This window comes from Vipera berus, assembly GCF_964194415.1.
Source record: "Vipera berus genome assembly, chromosome: 6".
NCBI classification, from domain to species: Eukaryota; Metazoa; Chordata; class Lepidosauria; order Squamata; family Viperidae; genus Vipera; species Vipera berus.
In genome coordinates this window covers 76,237,821-76,261,477 of record NC_138208.1, presented here as the reverse complement: position 1 = coordinate 76,261,477, position 23,657 = coordinate 76,237,821, and the positions used below count along the sequence as shown (strand labels likewise).

At 43.3% G+C, this 23,657-nt stretch overlaps 1 protein-coding gene across 1 annotated transcript in view; it reads right to left on the bottom strand.

The window, feature by feature from the left end:
• Positions 1-23,547, bottom strand: part of CCDC77 (coiled-coil domain containing 77) — a gene marked incomplete at its 5' end in the record, with an annotated part of 30,226 nt that extends 6,679 nt beyond the window's left edge. Inside the window, 6 exons of the mRNA XM_081330657.1 lie at positions 10,625-10,713; positions 16,233-16,305; positions 17,850-17,946; positions 19,188-19,330; positions 21,505-21,721; positions 23,516-23,547. Of these exons, the coding sequence (XP_081186783.1) occupies positions 10,625-10,713; positions 16,233-16,305; positions 17,850-17,946; positions 19,188-19,330; positions 21,505-21,721; positions 23,516-23,547 (651 nt within the window). The remainder of the gene's footprint in view (positions 1-10,624; positions 10,714-16,232; positions 16,306-17,849; positions 17,947-19,187; positions 19,331-21,504; positions 21,722-23,515) is intronic.
• Positions 23,548-23,657: the final 110 nt, after the last annotated feature.

The following is a 23,657-nucleotide window of genomic DNA, read 5'->3' as shown; positions in this document are numbered from 1 at the left end:
TAACCTATGTTTCCAATAAAAGAGAGCTTAGGACTTCAGTCTGGGCCCTCATCCCGAGAACGCTCAGAGAGACGTGTCCTCATTCATTGGCAAGTCCATGAGGAGCCCGCCGGGTGCGAAGAACCCGCAACTGGTGACCCCGACGTGATCTGCTGCGAGCGGATACGTCTCTGACGGTCTCCATACTCATCGCCTGGAATAGGCTGTGCACCCGATCTCGCCTCGTGAAGACGACGATCCATTCGTGAGTATGGGGAACAAATTTTCTAAGCAACAGGCAGCGCATCTGAAAGAGCTTGAGGAAATAGTCAGAACTTCTAATATTTTACTTAAGAGTAGTGGCAAACAATTGCCAGCAGTTTCAAAAAAGGAGTTGATTGCTTTAATGGAATATGTTTGGGAAAATACTCCGGCTTATCCGGAAAAGGGCTCGTTGAAAACAGGGACTTGGAGAAAAATTGGAGAATGGCTCCATGAACCTCCTCGAGCACCTCCAAAAATGTTAACAACCTGGCGAGTCTTAATGGAATGTTTGTTGATTCACGAAAAGGGACTTAAAGAAGCCTTTTCCGTTTCTCCGGCTCCCCCTCCTTATGAGGAACCTACTCAGCCGGGAGAAACTCAGCAGGGCACCTCAGCTGCGGCTCCCAGTGCCCCTCAGGCTCAGCCAGAAGTAATTAACAATTATCCTAGAGAAGGAATGGTGGCAAATGCTGTTAGACAGGCCGCCCGATCAGGACAGCTAACATTGGAAGATTTGTCTTGCTATCCAGTAAACATCCAGCCAGCTCCGGCAGCTGGAGGAAATGCTGTTCACACATATGAAGGACTGCAATGGAATATAGTGAAAGATCTTAAAAAAGCTGTTGCTTCATATGGCATTCAATCGCCTTTTGTACAAGGACTTTTCGTTTCCATGGCCTCTACTTATGTGATGGCATTGGTAGACTGGAAGTCCATTGCACATATGATACTGACACCTTCACAATATGTAGTTTGGGAATCTGAGTATAAAAAAGAAATAGAGAAAAAAATTCTTGCTGGATTACCTCAAGGAGTAAATAGGGCTCAATTATTTGGCACAGGACAATTCGTTACAAATGACCAACAGGCTCAAAGCCCAAGGGAGGCTTTTAATTTGATACAGGAAGGGGCTTTAGCAGCTTTCCGCAAGATAGATGATCCTCACGGAAAAGCTAAAATGTCTTTTGCAAAGGTTTATCAAGGTCCCAATCAGGCTTATTCAGACTTTGTGGATAAACTGCAGGAGGAAATAACAAGGCAAATAGACAATGAATATGCCCGAAATGAACTCCTGTTAAAATTGGCTTATGAAAATGCTAATGAAGACTGTAAGAAATTGTTAAAATCAATTATTGCCATGCCAAATGCCACTCTTGCTGATTATTTAAACGCATGTCGCATAGTAGGCACAACGGCATATTCCATGGATGCCCTGGCTATGGCACTAAATAATGGAGGACAAAGAAAACCAATGGGAAATTGCTTTCACTGTGGCAAGCCAGGCCATTTCAAATCTCAATGTAGAGCCACTGGTGGAGGTGCCTCCAAATTTGGCAATCAATTGGCTAAACCAAAAACGGTGTGCCCCCGCTGCAAAAAGGGGTTCCATTGGGCCAATCAATGCCACGCCTCTTCTGGCTCCCAGCAGGGAAACTAGAGGAGGGGCAGTCAGCCAGCCCGACACCAAAGGCTGACATTTCTTTTCCTCTTAACACTTCTAACCCCTCTGAACTTTTCCCTGATCCTCTTTTTCATTCTCCCCCTATTCGCATAGTCGCCTCAGAAGAGGTTGAAATTAATGTTCCTGGCTTAGTCTATTTTCTGCCTACTGAACCCGATCCTAAATGCCCTTTACCTCCTAAAGGCCCACTCCTGGTTTTTCCTGTGCGCGATCTTATTGCTAGGGGAATTCTAGCTTCCCCATTCTTGCGAGACTCTCGTGACTTTTCTTCTGTTGCTATGGCGGTTACCGGAAACTCACCCACAATTTTTCACAAAGGGGACCTTGTGGCATCAGCCATTTTATTGGTCCCAGCCACAGCTCCGCCCTCCTCTGAGGTCACAGATGCGCTTGCAGTTGAGCAGCCAGTCCAAGATGGTCGCCCCATGATGACGTTTACTATCAATGACCAGAGTTTTTCTGGTTTATTGGATACAGGGGCGGACGTAAGTGTCATCCGATCTTTGGAATGGCCACAGGGCTGGGAGACTGAGAGCGCCCCTGCTGTCAGAGGAGTAGGGGGAATTCAACACGCCGTGCGCAGCAAGAGGTGGCTCCCGGTAACTTCTTCCTTTGTTTCTTCAGTCGCTTACTTTCAACCTGTCATATTGCCTATTCACACAAATCTGTGGGGTCGTGATTTGATGCAACAGTTCCAAGCTAAATTGACACTTGAATAGATTCACTATGTCTATTTCACCCTTAAAGCTCCAATTGACAACTGATACTCCTGTTTGGATAAACCAATGGCCCCTCACCTTAGAAAAATTACACGCCTTAAAGCAATTAGTTAAGGAGCAATTGGAAAGTGCTCATATTGAGCCATCCAACAGTCCTTACAATACGCCTGTCTTTGTCATTAAAAAGAAATCTGGTAAATGGAGATTCTTACACGACCTCCGAGCGGTAAATTCCATAATTAAACCGATGGGGGCGCTACAACTTGGCCTGCCAAATCCAAATTTGATTCCTCAAAATTACGACCTCATGATCATTGACTTGAAAGATGCTTTCTTTTCTATTCCTTTATGTGAGGAAGATAGACAACTGTTTGCTTTTACTTTGCCTGTTCTCAATAACTCTGAACCTGCCCAAAGATACCAATGGAAGGTTTTACCTCAAGGCATGCTTAATAGCCCCACCATGTGTCAATGGTACGTGGCAAAAGTGTTGCAGCCATATCGTGATAAACATCCACATTTTTTGGTTTATCACTATATGGACGATATTTTAATTGCAGCACCAGGCCCCAAAGGAACTGTTATGGCAACTTTTGAATTTTTAACAAAAATTTTAAATCAGTTTGGATTTTTTGTCAGTCCACAAAAAGTTCAACACATGTCGCCTTATTCCTATTTAGGCCATAAGCTTTTATCTACAGCAGCTTTTCCTCATATTCCAAAATTATTTTTGCCATCAGAACCAACATTGGTACAATTGCAGCAATATCTAGGAACCATTAATTGGGCAAGACCATATCTGTCCTTAACAACATCAGATTTGTCTCCTTTGTTTCATGCTTTAACGTTAGGAAAGCATCCAGCAGACAAAATCTGTTTGTCAGAACAACATATTAAAACTTTGCAGTTGGTAAATGTTGCATTAAAAAAGATCTGGGTAGACCGTATGGTTATCAATGTTCCTTTTGCTGCTATTATTTTAAACACACCTGGACTGTTTACTGCTGCTATTGTTCAATGTGCTAACCAATTGAAAATTTTGGAGTGGATTCATTTATCCCATACGCCCAAAGTTTCTGTTTTAACCAGAGAAGCACAATTGGCTCAACTGATTTTTAAAATTCGTCACCGAACGAAAGCCTTGATTGGGCTGGAGATAGACACTCTTTTTGTGCCTATGTCTTTGCGGATTTGGGAATCATTTTTTCAAACCTCCAGTGAATTGCAATTTTCCTTAGCTGATTGGCATGGCAAGGTTTCTTGCCACCCACCACCCGATTATCGCTTGCAAATTGTTCGCACTGTACCCATTGACTGGTTGTCACCCTTGTCTCCTCACCCCCTACATTCGGCTGTTACAGTTTTTGCAGATGGGAGCAAGGAGTGTGGCGCCTGTGCCTGGTTGGAAAATGGTCAATGGATAACCAAGCAAACAACACCCCAGCGGTCAGCTCAAAAAGCTGAATTGGCTGCTTCAATTTTGGCCTGTCAAATTTTTTCATTTCAACCTTTGAATCTTATTGTGGATAGCTTTTATGTTTATCACACAATTCAAGTGATTTATGGATCTTATTTATCCCCATCCATTCAACCAGATTTGTTACAACTTTTTTTAACCTTGCAAAATTTGCTTTTTGAACGCCAACATCCTGTTTTTGTTGCTCACATTCGTAGTCATCAGCCTTTTCCAGGTTTTTTGCAAGAGGGAAACACTGTTGCAGATCAGGCTGCCTCCGGACCTTCGGCCTGTTCCTTGCAACCCCTCACCCCCTGGGAAAGTCATTCATATTTTCATCAAAATCCCAAAGCTTTGCAGAAGCAATTTGGCATTACAGCTGCAGAAGCTATTGCAATTCGCCAACAATGTCCAACCTGCAGCAAACAAGCCACTGCAATCCCTATGGGTGTCAATCCAAGGGGATTGGAGCCTTGCCAAATTTGGCAAATGGATGTCACACAATATGCACCATTTGCCCCATGGAAGTATTTGCATGTTTCAATTGATACTTTTTCAGGATTCATCATGGCTACCCCCCAAAGGGGAGAAGCCACCAAACATGTCATTAATCATTGTATTCGGACCTTTGCAGTGCTGGGATGTCCAAAAGAACTCAAAACAGATAATGGCCCTGCCTATAGCAGTCAAGCCATGGCAGAATTTTGTCATTATTGGCAAATAACACACAAATTTGGAATTCCATATAATAGCCAAGGCCAAGCCTTGGTGGAAAGGGCTAACCAAACCTTGAAACATGCTTTAGATCGCTATAAAAATCAGAACGGGGGAAAACGAAGCCCCAACCTCCCAGCAGTGCAAGAAACTATTAACCTTTGCCTCTACACTCTAAACTTTTCAAACTTGACTGGCCATCCCTTAACCACAGCTGCAGAGCGGCATTTTTCTTCTTCTTCTTCTTCTTCTTCTTCTTCAGATCTCCCTAAGCCACAGGTTTGGTACCGACAACTTCCAGACCTAACTTGGCAAGGCCCTGCAGACCTTATCACCTGGGGCAGAGGCTACGCTGCAGTCCAACTGCCAGACAAAGTGCTGTGGATCCCTGGTCGCCATGTTCGCCCATATCATGCCTCCACAAAAACAACTACGGACCCCGCTAAAGACGACAATATGGTTTGTGACTCTTATCGGTTTTTCATCAACATTACCAACTCATACGACCGCGGTGCTTCAGACTGAAGGACAATGTGAACTTTGCATGGTAACCACCAAACAAGGCACCCTCATCACTCGAACATTGATTTTTCACACTCACCTATCTTGCAAAACCAAACTGTCACATCACTGCACCTATAATGGTACATCATACTTTATCTGTACTGACGCTGGTAAAATTCAATGTTTCAACCCACAGGGACCCACTCATCGATACACAATTAAAATTGAAGCAGGGTCAGCTCTCCTGGTTAGTCATGATTTTTACAACAGAGAGGTTTCTCAATCTGTCATCTTTGATGCATGCAGAGCCATGGATGAAGGGGCCAGTACATGCGGATCCTTAGAATGGCGGCGAACTTACTCCAACAATGAAAAGTATATATGCGCCCGACGATCTGACTACCGCGACTCCTGCGGCAGAGGCACCTATTGTGGGGACTGGAAATGTGTGGACTTTCAGTCCCGAGGAATGACTGTCCATCCAGATACCATACCCAGGTATAATCAGCATAAGACACTTTATATTACCAGATTGCCAGCAAACTCCTCCTGCCACCAGCATAATTGCAACTTAATAAATTTGACATTCCCGGTCCCACAAAATTGGTTGGGATCACATTCCTGGAAAGGGGTCAACAATCAATATGGGCTGGGTATCGACGGAACAGGCTCCGACCCCAGTGTAACCTTAACAATCCAGATTATTCAGCACAATTTAGATCCCCTTAGTCAGTCACTTTTTCATTCTTATTATCAAGAAATCCAACAAATGGAGGGGTTGGTACTTCCCCCTAGAGCTCACAACATGTTTTTGGCCTTGGCAGAAACTATTGCTAAGGAGCTCACGGTACAAAATTGTTTTGTGTGTGGGGGCACTAATATGGGGGATCAATGGCCATGGGAAGCCCATGAACTCAATTACACTCAGGTGTTAGAAAATCAGGCCAATTACACCTTTATTCCGAAAGGACAAGAAATTTGGGCTATAACCACCAACTTGGTCGGCAACATTTGTTACCAACGTAATAGGACTGATTTTCGCCATAGTAACGTGGGCTCATTAAGATGCAAAGGGACTTGGGAGAACAATACTTGGTGGTCAGGTTCTTCGGACTCACAGCCCAACAACGCATTGGCACAAATGACAAATATGGCCTTCCTGTTAGATCCAGAAAACAACACCTTGCAATGGAAAGCTCCTACCGGCCTATATTGGATTTGTGGACGTTTTGCTTATAATTTTCTTCCCAAGGACTGGTATGGTTCTTGTGTTCTAGGAGCCATCAGGCCTAGCTTTTTCCTTTTGCCCCTCCAACAGCGACAAGTGTTGGGTGTTCCAGTTTATGAAGAAATTGGTAACATCCGTAGTGAACGAGACACAAAAAACATTCATCGGGGTGTTTGGAAAGACAATGAATGGCCCCCCGACCGTATAATCCATTATTATGGACCTGCAACTTGGGCAGAAGATGGGACCTATGGTTATAGAACCCCAATTTACTTACTCAATCGTCTGATTCGACTGCAAGCAGTTGTAGAAATTGTCACTAATGAAACAGTTTCAGCCATGACCCATTTAGCTAAAGAAAGTGCTAAATCAAGAACTTATATTATGCAAAATCGCTTGGCCCTGGACTATCTCTTAGCTAAAGAAGGGGGGGTATGTGGAAAATTTAACCTTACAAATTGTTGTATTGAAATTGATGACAGTGGAAAAGTGATTCAGGAGATCACAGACAAAATGATTAAAGTAGCTCATGTTCCTGTTCAAACATGGAATGGTTTTAACTTTCAGGAATTATTTGGCTCCTGGTTTCCCAAATTACCTGGTTTGCAAGCTATTGTAGCTTTAATTAGTATGATTGCTTTAGGATGTATTATATTGCCTTGTATTTTACCTATTTTTGTTAGAACTATCTCTAATAGCATTTCATTTATAGCAGAGCAACGTGCCATCAAGCATGTAAATGCCTTGTGGGAAAGAAAATATCAGTTATTGCCTCAAGAAGACCTTGAGTCAGATACTACGGACCGCGCCATTGAAAAGGCCTCCTTCGTATTAGACACAGATGGCGAGGAGGGCCAAAAGAAAGCCTTATGCTTAGCAACGGAATGCACCACATCTCTGTCCTCCTGAGCCCTTTGGGTCAAAAAACAAAAAAGGAGGAGATGTAGGAAACCTGTGATATTTCCACCTTAGGCTCACATAAAATGGCGCAGGTCTGGCTCAGGGCAGAGACAAGTTTTCAGATGACCTTGCTACGTGCAGACGGACACCCGTTGGAACACGTACAAGAAAGTAACACATACAAGATAGTTACAGGAACAAAGACATTCCATACAGAAATGTAGCTAATTTATAACCTTAAGATACCTGCTTGATGTATAGTTGAAATGCAACCATTTGTAAACATAAGATAATTCCTTCCTGCATAACTAAAATGTAACCATTCAACTGCTTGTTGCTTGTGCTGACTTTGTAACCTATGTTAACTTGCTGACTTTGTAACCTATGTTAACTTGCTGACTTTGTAACCTATGTTTCCAATAAAAGAGAGCTTAGGACTTCAGTCTGGGCCCTCATCCCGAGAACGCTCAGAGAGACGTGTCCTCATTCATTGGCAAGTCCATGAGGAGCCCGCCGGGTGCGAAGAACCCGCAGTATAAGCCGAATTTTTCAGCCCACTTTTTGGGCTGAAAAATTCCACTTCGGCTTATACTCCAGTCAACAAAAAAACTTACCGAGGACTTGTGCGCGGCCGAGGCTTTGGTGCTTCCGGGATCGCGCGCACCTCTCCCAAGCCACCGCCGTCCGAGACCTGCCGAAGTTTGGGGAGGTTTGGGGAGGTGCGCGCGCACCTCCCCAAACCTCCCCAAACGTCGGCAGGTCTCCGTTCCTCCGCGCCCTGCCTGCCTGCTTCTTTCCGTAGCGGAAAGAAGCAGGCAGGCAGGGCGCGGAGGAACGGAGACCTGCCGACGTTTGGGGACGTTTGGGCGCCTCCCCAAACCTCCCCAAACGTCGGCAGGTCTCCGTTCCTCCTGCCGACGTTTGGGGAGGTTTGGGCGCATCCCCAAACCTCCCCAGGTCTCTGTTCCTCCTGCCGACGTTTGGGGAGGTTTGGGCGCCTCCCCAAACCTCCCCAGGTCTCCGTTCCTCCGCGCAGACCTGCCGACGTTTGGGGAGGTTTGGGCGCCTCCCCAAACCTCCCCAGGTCTCCGTTCCTCCGCGCAGACCTGCCGACGTTTGGGGAGGTTTGGGCGCCTCCCCAAACCTCCCCAGGTCTCCGTTCCTCCGCGCAGACCTGCCGACGTTTGGGGAGGTTTGGGCGCCTCCCCAAACCTCCCCAAACGTCGGCAGGTCTCCGTTCCTCCTGCCGACGTTTGGGGAGGTTTGGGCACCTCCCCAGGTCTCCGTTCCTCCGCGCAGACCTGCCGACGTTTGGGGAGGTTTGGGCGCCTCCCCAAACCTCCCCAAACGTCGGCAGGTCTCCGTTCCTCCTGCCGACGTTTGGGGAGGTTTGGGCGCCTCCCCAAACCTCCCCAGGTCTCCGTTCCTCCGCGCAGACCTGCCGACGTTTGGGGAGGTTTGGGCGCCTCCCCAAACCTCCCCAGGTCTCCGTTCCTCCGCGCAGACCTGCCGACGTTTGGGGAGGTTTGGGCGCCTCCCCAAACCTCCCCAAACGTCGGCAGGTCTCCGTTCCTCCTGCCGACGTTTGGGGAGGTTTGGGCGCCTCCCCAAACCTCCCCAGGTCTCCGTTCCTCCGCGCAGACCTGCCGACGTTTGGGGAGGTTTGGGCGCCTCCCCGAACCTCCCCAGGTCTCCGTTCCTCCGCGCAGACCTGCCGACGTTTGGGGAGGTTTGGGCGCCTCCCCAAACGTCGGCAGGTCTCCGTTCCTCCTGCCGACGTTTGGGGAGGTTTGGGCGCCTCCCCGAACCTCCCCAAGTCTCCGTTCCTCCGCGCAGACCTGCCGACGTTTGGGGAGGTTTGGGCGCCTCCCCAAACCTCCCCAAACGTCGGCAGGTCTCCGTTCCTCCTGCCGACGTTTGGGGAGGTTTGGGCGCCTCCCCAAACCTCCCCAGGTCTCCGTTCCTCCGCGCAGACCTGCCGACGTTTGGGGAGGTTTGGGCGCCTCCCCAAACGTCGGCAGGTCTCCGTTCCTCCTGCCGACGTTTGGGGAGGTTTGGGCACCTCCCCAAACCTCCCCAGGTCTCCGTTCCTCCGCGCAGACCTGCCGACGTTTGGGGAGGTTTGGGCGCCTCCCCAAACGTCGCCGGGTCTCCGTTCCTCTGCGCCCTGCCTGCCTGCTTCTTTCCGCTGTGGAAAGAAGCAGGCAGGCAGGGCGCAGAGGAACGGAGACCCGGGGAGGTTTGGGGAGGCGCCCAAACGTCGGCAGGTGTCCGTTCCTCCGCGCCCTGCCTGCCTGCTTCTTTCCGCTGTGGAAAGAAGCAGGCAGGCAGGGCGCAGAGGAACGGAGACCCGGCAACGTTTGGGGAGGTTTGGGGAGGCGCCCAAACCTCCCCAAACTTCGGCAGGTGTCCGTTCCTCCGCGCCCTGCCTGCCTGCTTCTTTCCGCTGTGGAAAGAAGCAGGCAGGCAGGACGCGGAGGAACGGAGACCCGGCGACGTTTGGGGAGGCGCCCAAACCTCCCCAAACGTCGCCGGGTCTCCGTTCCTCCGCGCCCTGCCTGCCTGCTTCTTTCCGCTGCGGAAAGAAGCAGGCAGGCAGGGCGCAGAGGTCCGGAGACCTGCCGACGTTTGGGGAGGTGCGCGCGCACCTCCCCAAACCTCGGCAGGTCTCCGGACGGCGGCGGCTTGGGAGAGGTGCGCGCGATCCTGGAAGCACCGAAGCAAGTCCTCGGTAAGCTCCGGGCGGTCACTTGCTTCGCGTCTCCTGAGGGAAGGGGGGGCGACTGGAGCGGGCGTGTTTCCTCGCCTGCTGGGCGCCGCGATTTGCCCGGGGAACGCGCGGGCCCCGAATGGCAGCGTGGAGCGAGGAAGCTGACAGCCAGGGCTTCCCTGAGAGCCGCGGCCACACAGGGTATTCCTGTGTATTCAGGCTTGCAAAATGGCGGATCGAGCCTCTGCTGGCGGCAGAGGCTTGCAGAACGGCGGATCGGCTTATACTCGAGTCAACAACTTTTTCCAGTTTTTGGGGGTGAAATTGGGGGTCTCGGCTTATACTCGAGTCGGCTTATACTCAAGTATATACGGTATTTGTTTGAAATGGAAATATTGTAACTCGGATACCACATTGCTTCTTAAAGATATTATTGTACATGTTGGAAAACTAATAAAATATTATATATATATAAAAGAAAATATCCTTCACTAAGATCTGTTTAATTGGGGTTCAGTCAAGACTACAATGCAGGAGAGGTGGAATGTCAATAGTATATCACCATAAAGTGTCACCATGTTCATTATCATACACACGTTCTTTATTTCCTTCTTATTAAACAAACTGATGCTGAATTGATTGAAATCCAAACCAGTACTACAGTTTTCCATGTAGTACTACCAATTACCTGTAGTAGGAGTGTTTGGTTGTCTCTTTGGTATCTATCTGCACTTTCTGGCTTCTCTCCTTTATTTTTTAAGGCAGAGCTTTTAGAACCTACAAAGAAAATAACTTTTAAGTAACAAGATGTTATTTTATTAATCCGAAAGGTTCCTTGAGGTAATGGTTTAAGGCAACAGTAGTTAGCAGAATGGAACTATGCACTTACTATGAAAATTCTTTTTCTGTACACTGAAAAATAGGTTGTACTTGCTCCAAAAGAAATAATTAAATGCCCGAAACAGTAAACAGCCTCTCTTAAAGTTGCAGGATAAAAGAAGAGGGGGAAAAAACCCAATCAGAATAAAAACACAAGATTTATTTATTAATTTAATTTAATTTGTATACCGCCCTTCTCCCGAAGGACTCAGGGCGGTGAACAGGGCAATAAATACCAAAATACAAAAATTAAGAACAGATTAAACCATAGTGCCCAAATACAATAAATAAATTACTTAAAAACAATAATTAAAACCCAAACCCATCAGACCAGGCCGGCTTGTTCAAACAAATAGGGTTTTAGATCACGTCGGAAGGAGCGAAGGTCGGGGGCCATCCGGAGCTCAACCGGTAAATGGTTCCACAGGTCAGGCGCACCCACAGAGAACGCCCTCCCCCTGGGGGCCACCAGTCGACATTCTCTGACCAGTGGCACCCTGAGGAGGCCGTCTCTGTGGGAGCGCACTGGGCGGAGAGAAGTTGATGCCGGCCGCAGGTGCTCCCTAAGCTAGCTTTTCCCTATGATAAAAACCATTATCGAACCAATATCTTCATCTGCTGTAGAGAAATAATTTTCACAATCATTTCTATTTCTTTTCCTACAGTGGAAGGAGGCATCCTGGAAACTGTGATATATTAACAGTGTCCAAGAGGGAGGAATCGCAAGAACATTAGGAAAACAGATTGTAACAGGTTTGCATATACAGAAGCAATTATGGGAACCCTGTTAAGAAAAGAAAAAAAAAGCCTGAAGTAGCTACACCCTTTACAGAATGGGTCACAACTCTCTCCAAAGTAGCAACAGGAATAGGAATATTCTTTATTGGCCAAGTGTGATTGGACACACAAGGAATTTGTCTCCGGTGCATAAGTGCTCAGTGTACATACAAACAAGTGATAAATTAGGAGATACCAGTAGGAGAAGATAGTAGGAAAGATGAGGAGGGTAATAGAAATACAGCCCTACTACATCTTTAGGCATATGATAGTGCTATGGGAATTAGGTCTTTAGCAGAGTCATGGCATGGGGGAAAAAAACGTGTCTAGTTGTTTTCACATGCAATGCTCTGTAGCGGTGTCCTGAGGGGAGAAGTTGAAACAGTTTATGTCCAGAATGTCAGAAGTCTGTAGATAGCAATAGCACTTAAGACTTATATGCCACTTCACAGTGCTTTTCAGCCATCTCTAAGCAGTTTAGAGTCAGCATGCTGCCTCCAACAATCTGGGCTCTCATTTTACTGACCTTGAAAGGATGGAAGGCTGAGTCAACCTTGAGATGGTCAGAATCGAACTCCTGGCAGTTGGTAGAATTACCCTGCAATACTGTATTCTAACCACTACAGCACGACTCCTATAGGTATTTTCTCAGCCCTGTTTCTGGCTTGTGCAGTATACAGGTCCTCAATGAAAGGCAGGCAGGTTGCAATGAGGTTTTTTTTATGCAGTCTTAACTATCTTAACAGAGCTTTTTAAGAGGAAACACAAGAGCACCTGGAAACCTTGCCAGAAGACGAACAGATAAAAATAAATGGCTTTAGGAAAAGTATGTAGATTTATTGCTTTTTGAGTAGGAGATAAGAAAGTTGGATCACTCCCAACTAGCTTACAATATAATAAAAATAGATATAAAACTATTATAAATATAAAAACAGACTGTGAGCTGTTAACTATATGTTCAGTCCTATAAGCTAGGATGGCATATGTTGTTTTGGATGTCAGAAATGCTCTACAATATTTCTAGAAAATTCTCAAAGTGTTTTACATTATTTCTAAAAAAATTATCCTAGCGTGTTAACCTGGCAGTCATTAGAGAATGAATATCAGATGCAATGTTAAATAAGAATACGGGTTACACCACTTACTTTTCTGAATCAACTGGACAGGAAGTTACATATGTAAAAATTGCTACCATAAAAATATCTTGTTGAAATATACTACAGATGCTTCCTCTTCTTCGAGGTATGACTCCAAGTGCTTATATTTGTGATAAAAATTCTTTCTTGTTATCTCCCCCAATGGAAGAAGTTTCTTTTAGAAGAAAAACACCTGGTATTAATAGGCACTGAAAAGAAGACCCAAAGCAAAATTTAATTTGTAGGAAACTGTTTTAGCTAGAATCTGTAGGAGACTGTTTTAGCATGAATGAGGGTGGAAATGGATTATAAATTTCAGAGATAATGAATTAGATATTAACTTCCTTACATATAAGGAAATCAACCCAGCAAGCTACCGGGGATGACTTCCCATCGCCCAGTGCGCTCACACAGAGAGGGCCTCCTCAGGGTGCCGTCGGCCAGACAATGTCGGCTGGCGACCCCCAGGGGGAGGGCCTTCTCTGTGGGAGCGCCAGCCCTTTGGAACCAGCTTCCCCTTGAGCTTCGGATGGCCCCGGACCTCCGGTCCTTTCGCCGCGACCTCAAAACTTTTCTCTTCCATCAGGCTGACCTGGATTGATGATGGGTTTTTAAATGTTTTAATTTTTAATTGTAGTTAATTTATTTTGGGGCTATTTAATTCGTTTTTAATTTTTGTATTGTTGTTTTTTATTGTTGTAAGCCGCCCTGAGTCCTTTGGGAGATAGGGCGGCATATAAGTCCCAAAAATAAATAAATAAATAAATAAATAAATAAATAAATAAATAAATCAGTAGATTATTTTATCTACAATCCTTTTGTCAGATGATAAACATCCCTTTAAAAAAAACTTACACAAATAATTCTCCAAAACTCTTCAAAAGGAAGGAAAGAAAGCAAATTGGTCTGAGACAATAGACATACATTCTATATTATGATTACATAAACAATAATGTGAAATTACAACTGCCAATTTTTAGCTGGTATTGGCCTTCATTTGCCTCAAGTATTTCCCCCAGAAGTAGGATGTCACAATGTATCAGTGCAGTATACTGTATGTGTGAATCCAGGTAGTAAATCCTTTAGTAAATGGCAGATGGAAATTTTTGAAGTGCACGCTTTTTCTAAGTGCTATCCAAGATATTTTGGTATAGCACCCAGTATGCCAATAACCAGTGGGACCAATATGGCTGGCTTATGCCGTAATCTTTCAACAATTTTCAGATCTTCATACTTTCTGATCTTCTCCAATTATTTGTTTTCTATTCTATTATTCCCTGGTATTTCCACATCATCTTTTTTTCCCCAACAACAGTTAAAGCTGGTGAGTTGTGAGCCAAGCCTTTATCAATTTATATTTGAAATACAATATTTTAACCTGGTTATTTTCAGCTACTTTTTCAACTATGTGTTCCTACCAATTTTTCATGACTGGCACATGTTAATTTTTACAGACCTGGTGACCATGTTATGTCATTGCTTATAATCATTGTGCTGTTTTCTTGCATGAGCTAAGTATATGATCTACTGGCTTTGGCTGCATTGGTATCAAATAGCTTGCTCTCTTTTATTATTATTTTTATAGATTGTTATATTACTTTATTATATGGGTAGTCTACAGCTAGACGCGGTGGCTCAGTGGGTTAGGACTCTGAGCTTGTCGATCAGAAGGTCGGCAGTTTGGCGGGTCGAATCCCAAGTGCCACGTAACAGAGTGAGTGCCTGTTACTCGTCCCAGCTTCTGCCAACCTAGCAGTTCGAAAGCACGTAAAAATGCAAGTAGAAAAATAGGGACCACTACGGTGGGAAGGTAACAGCGTTCCGTGTGCCTTTGGCGTCTAGTCATGCCAGCCACATGACCACAGAGACGTCCTCGGACAAGCGCTGGCTCTTCGGCTTTGAAACGGAGATGAGCACCGGCCCCTAGAGTTGGAAACGACTAGCACGCATGTGCAGGGGAACCTTTACCTTTACAGCTATATTTACAGTCGAAGACTTGTAAACATAAGTCCTAATCAAAGACCTAAGAATTATTAAGGTAGTGTCTAAGAATATTTATCCTACCTTTTAAATATATAACCTGAGGCAGCAAACGTGCCTAATATTCCTGGCATCTATTTTCCCCACAACAACCCTGTGAGGTGGGCTGAGTGACTAGTTCAAAGTCACTCAGCTGGCATTTCATGCTTAAAGGAGACCTAGAACTTATACTGGTTTCTAGGCCAGCACCTTCACCACTATACCAAACTATCTAATTCTAATTTTACATGTGTACCTATTTCTAAACGTAGGCAGAACAGCCTGAGTATTTCTGGATTTATTGCTTACACCAAAAGTTCTTATTGATGTGCCCTAAAATTATGTAGAGGTAATCCACTGGTGATTACTCCACTATGGCTGAAATCAAAGTGATTAGCATAAAGAGGGGTACAGATGGTTCTTCACATAGGACAGCAGGTGAGCTGCTATTTAGAGTTTGTCTCCTTTTGACTGGTAGTCACATCTTCCCCTGTTGGTGTTCTGCCTCAGAGATTCCTGAAGGTTTTGCTTTCTTCTAAGAATAAAAGGTAAAGGTTCCCCCGCACATGCGTGCTAGTCATTTCCAACTGTAGGGGCCGGTGCTCATCTCCATTTCAAAGCCGAAGAGCCAGCGCTTGTCCGAGGACGTCTCCGTGGTCATGTGGCCGGCATGACTAGACGCCAAAGGCGCACGGAGCGCTGTTACCTTCCCACCATAGTGGTCCCTGTTTTTCTACTTGCATTTTTAGGTGCTTTCGAACTGCTAGGTTGGCAGAAGCTGGGACAAGTAACAGGCGCTCACTCTGCTACGCGGCACTCGGGATTCAACCCGCCAAACTGCCGACCTTCTGATCGACAAGCTCAGCGTCCTAACCCACTGAGCCACCGCATCCCTTCTCTTCAAAGAATAAATAGAACCAATTCATTCAATTAACCAGAACAATCAACAAGTAGAGTAGCTTGCCTTCAGAGGTTGTAGGTGCTTCATCACTGGAGGCTTTTCAGAAAAGACTGTCTAAAATGGTACGGGGTTACCTGCTTGAGCAGGGGGTTGGACCAGAAAACCTCCAAGGTCCCTTCCAGCTCTATTCTGATTGAAATTAGTTTGAGATTCTTTGGGAAAAGAAGCCCACATAGTTTTGTGCAAAGGAACTTAGCAGGAAAATCACTGAGAGAGAATGTTTTCTCCCTCTCTATGGCTGGCTGTTCTAAATGAAAAGAGCAACCCAGCAACCCAGGATATCTGAGGAGAGGAGAGGAGAGACTTCAGCTCACATGACCTAGGAAAAATTAAAGCACAGTTCCCAAATTTACAGTCACCATCTTGGGAGTTGTTGCAACTCATCCTCAGAATACCACAAAGGGGAAGGCTGAATAGTCAAGCAGGCAAATCCAATACAGTGTCATGTCTTTTCCATAAAATCCTATGGTATCTGAATGTTATCTCTAATGTTTACTCAAAGTAATGTTTATTTTTCCACTGACCTATTTTTGAAGTGCATTTGGCATATCTATCAAAGGAATCTCTGCTCTTGGTTGGTAGCTGATGTATAGTGACCTATAAAAAACCAAAACATTGCTCATTTTTTATTCTATCAAAGCATTTCATATACACATTAGACACTGTAATTAAAAGAAATAAAATATATAGATAACAATGATCTTGTAGTTCAGTTTCAACTAATTTTTATGCTTGTATCTTAATATTTCTCCATACAGTTTCTTTCCTCAAGTAAACTTTTTACCGAAATGCACAAATTAACCTACTTGTCCTAATTAATTTTCCCCATTAATCACAACTCCTCTGGTATTTTATAACTTAATTTTCCAATCCATGTTGTTGTGTTATACAATCTAACATATACTGCAAATCCTTCAAGTTTCAGCTAAAAGAAGGCATAATCTGCGGATAAGTACATTCATGTTTCCAATAAGCATTCTTACATATTTTTATTAATGTACTAATACATTAAACCACCAGGGGGACATCACACAACTTTGCCTTACACTGTGTAATGTATGCTTTGTTTTCTCTTGCATGCTTTATTTACTTCATGTACCACGCTTAAAGCATTCAGCAACCAATATCCAATTTCATAATTGTGTAAAACACTCCATGCTTATTTATTTATTTATTTATTTTATTTATTTATTTATTTAATTTGTATACCGCCCTTCTCCCGAAGGACTCAGGGCGGTGAACAGGGCAATACATAATAAAAACAAGATACAAAAATTAAAAATTATTCACTTTAGCACGTGTTTTCTCTAGATTAAAAAAATATAAACTTTCTTTTTCAAATTAATTTTTCAATGATCTATTGAAGAAAAAAAAATCTGATCTCTGTTCACTTTTCTGCCAATAAAATGCTGCACTGCATTTCCCAAATCTTTCAATCAGCATTCTGCCAGTTTCCTAGCACACTTAACAAATTCATTTGCTTCTGACTGTGTTAGTAGACTGCATATACTTCCAAGCTGGTAATATGTGGGTATAATATTACATCAGCTTGCAATATAATCTCTAGATTAGAGATCCAAGTTTGCTCAGAATACTTGTGGCAAAACTGGATTTGGTTGTACTTGTAACCCACTAATCAAGTAATGACAAAACTGACCAATCCTGTCCTTAGCATTTATAGATAACGTTGCAAGTAGCACAGCTAAACTTTCTCTATCACTAAAAGCCATTCCTGTAAAAGCTGACCTATACAATTATTTACTTTTAACAACTTGACTGGAATTATAGATTGACCAACCTTGACTTACAAGGCGTTCAGAACTTGGGAAAGTACTGAATTTAGGCCTATGAGGCACAAATTCATCGATTTCATTTACTGACTTCCATTATCTTTTGCCTGAAAATTTATGGATATGATTATGTTTATATTCTGCTCTTTCTCTGAGAACTAAATGGTACTTTTCACTCCAAAAATATTTTGCAGTTCCTTGAATATATTTTGCTGCCTTTTAAAATATACTTTGTTGCAGCTGCATTTTATACAATTGTATAAATCTTTTTAATAAGCCATAATCAGTAATGTAATTTATAAAATAAAATACACGCAGTAAAAATATCTTAGGTTAATTGATGGTCATTACCTTACTTGGTGGTTCCTTGTGAAAATAGGTAATTTCACCATTGTCTGTTCCTAATAAAGCCAAAAGATGCTGAATCTTCTTTCTGTCCTCTAATTCCCTATACAGTAATGCATTGAAAATAAAGCAGTTTATTTATATTCCTAAATGCTGATGCATCCTGCACTTTTTGTTGACTTCAAGGTTCACCTAATCTTTGAAAAGCAAACCTTTTATTTTATATACTCTAGAAGTTCTTTCTTGTAGAATCTGACCACACAGGTCCTCATGAAAACTCTATGGCAAACCAATGGTTGGAAACACAATGTCTTAAAAGTAATTTCTCCTCTACTGAAGATATTCTCTACTTTTTTTCTATTTCAGAAAGAACTAACAGAAATTATAGTAGCATCTTATTAGTAAGAATGTGAACTTGAGTCTGTAGCCACCAGGAGGCAATGTTACCAAACCATTTTATAAATTAGAGACGGTTTAAAATCAAGACTCTTGAATTATTTTGGGGGAAATACCAATGTGATGCTTTGGAAGAGGAGGTTCCATTTTAGTACTAAGACATATGTACAAGTAGAAATGTTCGGCCTGACTCCTGAAACCTGTATCAGTCCAGATGGTAATTCTAAAATTCCTATCATCATGAGATTGGAAAATGTAATGCCCCAGAACAGTGGAAGATATCCTCTGTACTTGACTTGCAACAGTGAAAAGCCGATAAATATGAACTGTCCATATGTGAATGAGGTTATTAGCGTGTTTTTTTTTAAAAAAAAAACACCAAATGGTCAAGAAAGAATTCTGAGAATCTGATAAAATTTCCTGGAAATGATTTTTTTTAGGAAATGGAACCCCTGGCCCTTTTGGGGGGGGGGGAAATGTTTGATTAGTAGTCTATTAACTTGAACAAAACAGACAGCTCTCTTACTCAACTGTATTTATTTTAAAAATTTCTAAAAAACAATGTTTTATGTACGAGAAAAATAGTATATTTGGGATCCTTCATTGATATACAGTGTACTGTGGTTCAATTTGTATTCCAGTGAGAAAAGAGAAGCTTCATTTACAGTTTTCTCAAGAAGACAGCAGAGGAATAAAACGTTTTGTAAGTTGATCCTATCACTGACATTGTGCATCTTTGTCATAGATCCTTTTCTCATAAAAGAAGCAAATGCCAGTTATCTTCCTATGTCATAAAATAAAAAGTAAGGAAGAAGCAAATTGCTCTCATCTGCATTCCATTCTTGTACATCTTATTTATGTCCATGTGCAAGATTCCAATATATTTCAAATCTACAGATTCCATCAAAGACAATCACTTAGCATTTTTCAGTCTTTCAGGACACAAACCTGATTTTCAGTCGATCGTTTTCAGCATAAAGGCGCAGAACCTGCTCTCTTTCCTGAAAAAGGTACACCTGCATGTCACTCAGAGCCTTCTGCAGTTCTGCAATTTCTTCTTCTCGCTGACGCATTTCCCATTGAAGCTTGTGCTGCACAGAAAAAAATTATTATTAATTACCTGGCAGTTGAAGCAAAAGTAGAATATACAAGTTTTTCTCATTGTCACATTCCATCTCAAACCCAAGGCAACTTCTTGGCAGAATGCTAGCATTTTAACCTGTCAAAAAGGTGCTTGGTCAAGTTCTGCAACTTGTAACAAATGTTTTATTCATGCTTACCATCTCTTGGGTTTGCTGAGAACGGTCTTCTAGACCAGAGGTATCCACCCTTTCTCAGTTGGTGGACCAGAGGGAAAACATTTTACGTGCGTGTTCACACACACAAACGGGGCCATGAGCATGTGTGACGCAAACAGGGCAGTGCTAGCACCCGCGTGACACCCACTAGCACTGCCCTGTTTTCGCTGCGTGGTGCTCCATTTGTGTAGCAGCAGTGGCGCTAGTGCGAGTGAGCACTAGCACACGTATGTGCGTACAACGCCAGCCTGTTCCGCAGCCCAATGGCTAAGGCCCGGTAATGGGCCGCGGCCCACAGGTTGGGGATCCCTGTTCTAGACTTCAAACTTCAATGGCAGTTCAGGTAGCTTTTGACAAACTATCCATGCCTCTCTTTTTCCTATTACAATAATTACTTTCCTCTACACTTCTAATGTTTGTCCTATTTTCTGTTTAGTTCCACTTTCCTTTCTCTTAGCATATTCCATTAAATTCTCCAACTATAAATTGCTTGGTTTATTCTCTTACCTACATTTGGCAAGAGCTGCTACAAATGTTAATCCTATGGCTTCTTCAACAAAAACACTTTTAAGAGTTCTACCTAGGCCTAGCAGAGATACGGTGAGCCAGAATGATTGCTATAGTATTGCCTTAGCTGAATCAAAGATCAGTAAATGAATCAAGGGAGGATAAAAGTGCTTTGAATATGACTACAGAACCGCCATGCTAAAGATATCAGCTGTCTGCTTCAGAACACAACTGCTGCCTCCCATTCTTAAGGAACATAGTCTACAACCAAACTATACAATATGGATCCCCTTCCCAGTAGCATATGCCAGGAAAGAGCTAGGCCACAGGTCTGCAACCCGTGGCTCTGGAGCCGCATGCGGCTCTTTCAGCCGTCTCCTGCGGCTCCCAGTCCGCTGCTATGTGTAGTCCAAAAAAGAAAAAAGTGGGACTAAAAAAGTTCAACCAATCAATTCAAATATGCATATCTCGCCTTGGCTCCACTCGAGTCAAACCCTGTTCTGCGCATGCACGCATGTATGCGCATGCGCAAACATTTTTTTGCGGCTCCCAGTTTTTCCTTTTGTGAGAGAACCGGTTCCGAGTGGCTCTTTCACTGTTTCAGGTTGCTGAACCCTGGGCTAGGCCATAATATCTTGCTTCATATTCCTTTCTTACTTGTATGGAGAAACTTGCTCAACAGACATCTCCTGGATACCTCCCTTTTGTCTTGGGAAAGTCAGTTTCCTAAAGAAAAGCAACACTTCTTCGCACCTCACAGAATTATCTCTGTTTTCGTTTTTCTCCCAATGTGAGTATAGGGAGTAATAAAATAGGGAATAATAGAGCAGCAATGAGGTTATCAATTATTTAATGTACCATAGTACATCTTAGAATTTACCAACACAACGCACATGTGCAAGCTCATGTACATACATACACACACACAGAGCACTTTGAACTTCTTTGATATCACATCTGTTCATCTATTAGGAAAACACATAATTATGCAGTGAAAAACATTTTTTCATCCTGCTTGCTTTCTAAATTCACCTCTCCACCAACCAAAATTATATATTATAAAAAATGAAATATAGTTTTAACTTAATTAGGCCAGACTAGAATGTACTCTCTTGTTAAGACTGTGAATGAAAAAGAAAGATGGAAGCAGGAGAATAATGCTTCAGCCCATGTTGATTCTTTAAAAAACTAAGCCGGATAAAGATTTCTTTCACTATCAGTGATTTAAAACAGTTTTTTTAAAAGTATATAATCTAGGGAACCAGGTCCCAAATAATTCATATTTCTCTTTAATACTTTTTAGTGAAAATGCCTTCTATGTAGCTTTTGCAGAAAATTCAAAGCAATAAAAGTATCACGACTGCATTATGGAAAAGGACAAAGGAATAAGCCTTGAAGCTTCCTTATGTGGCTTTCCAGGTCACCTGTCTCTTGGTGGATTATCATTCCCTTTTGCTTACCTGTTCATCATAAGATGCTTTGTATGCCTCCAACCGTTTCACCAGCTCTTCGTGCTCTTCATCAAATTCTGCAATCTTCTTTCGATAGTACTCCAGCAGCTCCCGAGAGGGGCGAAGATAGGCCAGACGTTCATTGATTGAAGGAAGAGGGGGAGAATCACTTTGGTGAGGAGAAGGGAGGACACCACCCTTGGAAGCAGCACGTGGAGTGTTTGATCTAAAAAACATTATTTTATATATTTATATAGAAGGGATGCGGTGGCTCAGTGGGTTAGGACGCTGAGCTTGTCGATCAGAAGGTCAGCAGTTTGGTGGGTCGAATCCCGAGTGCCGCGTAACAGAGCGAGTGCCTGTTACTCGTCCCAGCTTCTGCCAACCTAGCAGTTCGAAAGCATGTAAAAATGCAAGTAGAAAAATAGGGACCACTACGGTGGGAAGGTAACAGCGTTCTGTGCACCTTTGGTGTCTAGTTATGCCGGCCACATGACCACGGAGACGTCCTTAGACTAGCGCTGGCTCTTCGGCTTTGAAACGGAGATGAGCACTGGCCCCTAGACTAGCACGCATGTGCAGGGGAACCTTTACACACACACACACACGTATATATATATATATGTATATATATAAATACTGTATGTATGTATGATGTATGTGTATATAATTAACATTACTAAAAGCTTTTAACATGCTATACTTGCATGTAATTTAGACATAGGTGGCACAATGAAAGGTATAATAATAAAGTTGGAAGGGACCTTGGAGGTCATCTAGTCCAACCCCATGTTCAGGAAGGAAACCCTATACCATTTGAGACAAATGGCTGCACAATCTCTTCTTAAAAACTTCCAGTGTTGGAGCATTCACAGCTTATGAAGGCAAGTTGTTCCACTGGTTATTTGTTCTGTCAGGAAGTTTCTCCTTAGTTCTAGGTTGCTTCTCTCCTTGATTAGTTTCCATCCGCTGCTTCTTGTCCTGCCTTCGGGCGCTTTGGAGAGTAGCTTGACTCCCTCTTCTTTGTGGCAACCCCTGAGATATTGGAACACTGCTATTATGTCCCCCCTTGTCCTTCTCTTCATTAAACTAGAAGGATTAGAAGGATGGGAATGGTCCCTAAAACAGGATTCCTACCCACAGCCCAGATTAGGATTGTTGTGTTAAATGAGAACTTTTGCGAGCATTTCTTTTCATTTTATATGGAAAAAGGTAGAAATTAGGTAACTATGCACCTTAATGAAAGAATGCAAACTGTTTACTCTTATGGGTCCATTGCTGGTTACTACCAGGCACAGCTGACATTTATATACAGAATACAAACCCTTGTATTCAAAACATTTCTCTAGGTCAGGCATGTCAAACTCGCTACGTCATGCGACGTATCGGAACTTTTCCCCATTGCCGAAAATGGGATGGGTGCGGTTTCTGCGTGATGCTACGGCCCGCGGGCCAGCAGTTTGACACCCCTGTTCTAGGTATTTGTTGTAGGTTTTACTTACACTGATCCAAAAGCTATATTGGGGTAAGAATGTTTCCGGCCTTGGTCTATAACAGGGGTGTCAAACTGCCAGCCTGTGGCTGGATGAGTCATGCCGAAACTGCGCCCACCCCATTGCCAGCAATGGGAAAAAAGTCACGGTATGTCACGTGACATTGCGAGTTTGACACTTCTGGTCTACAGAAACAACCAATACATCATGACGTCTCTTGCACTGGCAGGAGTTTTGGGTGTGTGTGTTAAAGGCATATTATAATATGCAGTTTTAAGCATCCCAAAAAGAAACAGTGGCCTGACTTTGAAAAGGATATCATACCTAAAACAAAAAATAAATCCATAAACTTCAACAAAGGCCCAAAATTTCAGATTTGCCTATTCCTGAGTACGTTGCTCTGGAAACTAAAAATGGTGTGCTGGGAAGTCTATGAATCATGCTTTGCAAGATTCTTATTCTTGAGATAAATGAAGAAGGAAAAAAACCAAAGGCATTTGAAATCAGTACCTAATTCTTTGACTTACGTTTTGGAAGGTGTTCTTGGAGATGTAGTCATGGCGCATATTCTCACCATCTGCAATGCATTTAATATATTGAATTACTGAGCCAGAAAACATTTCCCAACATTTTGCCTTTGTTCGAAAAGATCAGAAAACAAGAACATTT